The sequence below is a fragment of the Halyomorpha halys genome, unplaced genomic scaffold, assembly GCF_000696795.3.
Source record: "Halyomorpha halys isolate HHAL.00 unplaced genomic scaffold, Hhal_1.1 Scaffold16.1, whole genome shotgun sequence".
NCBI lineage: Eukaryota > Metazoa > Arthropoda > Insecta > Hemiptera > Pentatomidae > Halyomorpha > Halyomorpha halys.
The window spans coordinates 308,050-311,863 of NW_027116375.1; the positions used below are offsets into that span (position 1 = coordinate 308,050).

Here is a 3,814-nt window from a genome sequence, read left to right on the forward strand (position 1 = left end):
AAATAGTAGATAATTATACTATTTTATTGAGCCAACGTTTCGCCCCACGTTGCAGGGCTTCGTCAGGGCTAAAAAAGATACAAACACTAGAGTTACAAAAAGGAAAAAAAAAGAAAAAACATAAGTGTAAAATAACAGGGGTATAAAATGTAAAAAAGTAAGATATAATAAGAAAAATTAAAGGTTGTGAATAGTAAATGAAATTACAAAATTACAACCTTTAATTTTTCTTATTATATCTTACTTTTTTACATTTTATACCCCTGTTATTTTACACTTATGTTTTTCTTTTTTTTTTTTTCCTTTTTGTAACTATAGTGTTTGTATCTTTTTTAGCCCTGCTACGTGGGGCGAAACGTTGGCTCAATAAAATAGTATAATTATCTACTATTTGAGTTTTTTTGACCGCACCCGGACCATATTCCATTCATCTATACACACGGTCAATCAATAATCTTCCAGTAAATTAAGAGCTATTTTTACAAATATAATTAAATCCTAGATAGACCAAACTAACCTATCGTATATTTTCTTTGATTACTGATGGTTCTCGACATTTTATTTCTAAGGATTCTACCTCTGACAGTAAACAAAGAGTTGGTTCTCTACTTTTTTCAGCACACATCCTATCTCTCGGCGATCCAAACGACTCTCTTTCTTCCTTTAATGATATAATCTTCTTGGATGTCTGGTGACTCTTCATGTCTTCTTTCTCTAGATATCTACCACTGACAGTAGACAAAGGGTGTAATCTTAAACCAAAGTATTTATTGAATCCGAAGGTTGAGTAAATTCTTTAATTAAAACACAAAACGCATAATTATTAATATGATAAGCATAGTTCTAAAACAATGGTTAAACACAAATATGTTGCAAAAGCGCCCTTTGATTTGTGCCAAAAACCAACTCAATATGTCGGCCACAAATTCAGGGCTACTTGTACCAGCCAGTCCAAATGACCAAGCCACACACATTTGTGCATGTGCGAATTAGTCATTGTTCAGCAAACATGTATACTTAATGGTACCTAAATGGGTTGTTTCATATGTATTTTAGAACTTTATGCTTTAGAAAATTTAGTTTCCGTTTATGAAATATGTACTTCATACCATAATGAGGTGTAGATAATTGACCGTAGATTAATGATTGGAGAAGTTTTTCAGGTGGTGCGGTCAGCATAGAACAACATAAATAAACAAAACCATATTTATTTATTTTATGCCGACGTTTCGACCTGAGTTTCAGGTCAACAAATTAAATTTGTTTGTATACTATTCCTTTTCAATTGTATGTTACTCTAAATGTTGTTGTTATCTCTTTTGTTCTATAGCCCTCATGAAGACCTGAAACTCAGATCGAAACGTCGGCATAAAATAAATAAATATGGTTTTGTTTATTTATGTTGTTATTTGCTGACTGCACCCCCCCGACAAACTTCTCCAATTACTTAATAACATATTTGATTGGAACAAGGATTGAAATAACTTTGGATATTTAAAAAATAGTAAACTGCTTATGATTTATTTACTTCATGTCAATATATCATTACAGTAAACCATTCGAAATGGTTATAAAAAATATACATTTGCTACATTACATGTTGAGTCATCCCTTAGAACTCACTTATACTTTTAAACTTTGTATAAATTACCTAAGAGTATATGTACATTTTAAAACAATTATAAATAATTTAAAATTTATTGTTTTGTACATTTTCAAATTGGTTTATAAGGCTAAAGCTTAACTATAACAGGTAAAATTCACCAAACTATTTTCATGTCTAACAGCTTGGGGTATAAATTTTTTTTCTATTTATTTTCACAAAACTATGTTTCTAGTTACAAATTTATTCGTTATTTTCTTGTATACTCGAAAACTTACAAATATTTTAACATATCCTCGATCACTGTTGTATTTGTCTTTATCCTTTTGCAATTGTTTAAAACAAATCCAAGTTTAAAAACCTACAAAACGTTTGCACAATCAACTAAGTACTCAAGAGTCAGTCTAAGTTTTATTATCAGTCTAGAATAAATAATTTTATTGGATATGCTTTAGTTATTCTTCTGCATTTTGATATAAGACAAATTCAATCAGCGAATTTTGTGAATTATGTTCGATTTCCTTCTAGTGGTCGAGACTTGTATTCTTTTAACAATTTTCAATTTTATATCTATTTTTTCTCTTTTAAGATTCTTTTCAACATTTCATGGATGCACCAGGTACTATCTCTCAATTATGAACATTTTAACGATTGAATATTTTCGTTTTGTGCGTGCAATTATTTTTTTATTTTAAAGTAATTCCTAAACATAGGATATCGAGATATTACTTCTATAAGCCACTTATAAAAGCAATATCTAAAGTTACATTGAGACTTTTTTGAACGCCTCTTCACTGAATGCGAAACCTTTGTATTATAAAAAATGCACCATCTTGAATTTTTAATAAGGGTTCTTATTAGAGATTATTAACACTGATTATTTGATTTATCCAGCCGATGAAAGATGAAACTTTGACATAAACTCCAGGAACGTCTACTCTGCCGCAGCCAAAACCCCATGACACAAGTCCAGCAAGTTCATAAAAGCCATCATCTTGACAGACCAGAGGTCCACCTCCGTCTCCCTATAAAATTTTAAATAAATTAATAATAATATGATATATATTAAAAAAAGACATTTTGATATCATAATCAGAAGAAATCCCATAAATTTGATGAGGAGGTGCTGTATATTGTACATAATAAATTCTTTACACCTAAGTAAACAATCCTCAATTCCACTTCTATAGAAAATTTAAAACATTAAATACATAATGAATTATCGTTGATTGACTGTGTCATATATATATATAAGGAATATGGTCCGGGTGAGGATAAAAGAACTCAAATAGTTATTACACTATTTATTGTGTCCACTTTGCTGGATTAAAATTAAAAAAGATACATACAACTAAACTAATATAGTAGTACTCTTTAAGTAAGAGAATAAATAATATGAAGTAAAAGTAAACTAAAATATGGCTGAAAACAGAGTTGAGCAAAAAGTATTCGATTGACGATAGACGAATACATTTTTATTCGAATAAAAATACGACTTAACAATCCCAATACTTTTGTATTCGAATATTTGGAATATTATTTCAATCGAATAAAAAATTAGTCATACAATAATATTCGAATAACAATTAGATTTTTTTTTTTTAATTTCGCTTATTTTTTACCATTTTTTATTTCTAACGTATGAGGAGCACATTTTCAGACGAGTACACAACGAAAATGCTATCGATTTTAAGATCGCGTATAGATGTATTTTAACTTTTCTGATTGCTGATCCACATCTTGGCCGCTCGCTACAAATCGGAGGCTTGTACAAATGCTCGGTAAACAAAGAGCAGACCATCCACAGAGACAAGCATGGCGGACATACTAGTGGTTTCAGCCATTGCACTGGGATTGTATTATTTTTATTACAAAAAAAGAAAATGAAAGGAAATTAAATATAAATAAATAAGATTAAATATAAAACTTATTATAAAAAGTACCAACAAACACCTTTAACCTCCTAACAGCTCTCAGTTGCAACTAGACAAAGAACAATGGTGGACATGCTACACGAGTGCTCTCACGAACCCCTTTGATCTGTGTCCAAAAAACCGACTCTCGACGGATCGTCAACGAGCTTAGGCCAACTCAAGTCACCCATCCACATGCTTGCGCATGTCTAGATTCGCCATGGCTTGTGACTTTTTGAACACAGATCAAAGGGGTTCGTGAGAGCACTCGTGTAGCATCTCCACCATTATTCTTTGT

The 3,814-nt window shown here is 30.8% G+C and overlaps 1 protein-coding gene across 1 annotated transcript in view; it reads right to left on the bottom strand.

Moving 5' to 3' along the window:
• Positions 1–1,493: 1,493 nt before the first annotated feature.
• The window catches only part of mas (masquerade), a gene marked incomplete in the record, with an annotated part of 25,864 nt that continues 23,543 nt past the window's right edge, over positions 1,494–3,814 (bottom strand). Inside the window, 1 exon segment of the mRNA XM_067053189.1 lies at positions 1,494–2,628. Within this exon segment, the coding sequence (XP_066909290.1) occupies positions 2,461–2,628 (168 nt within the window).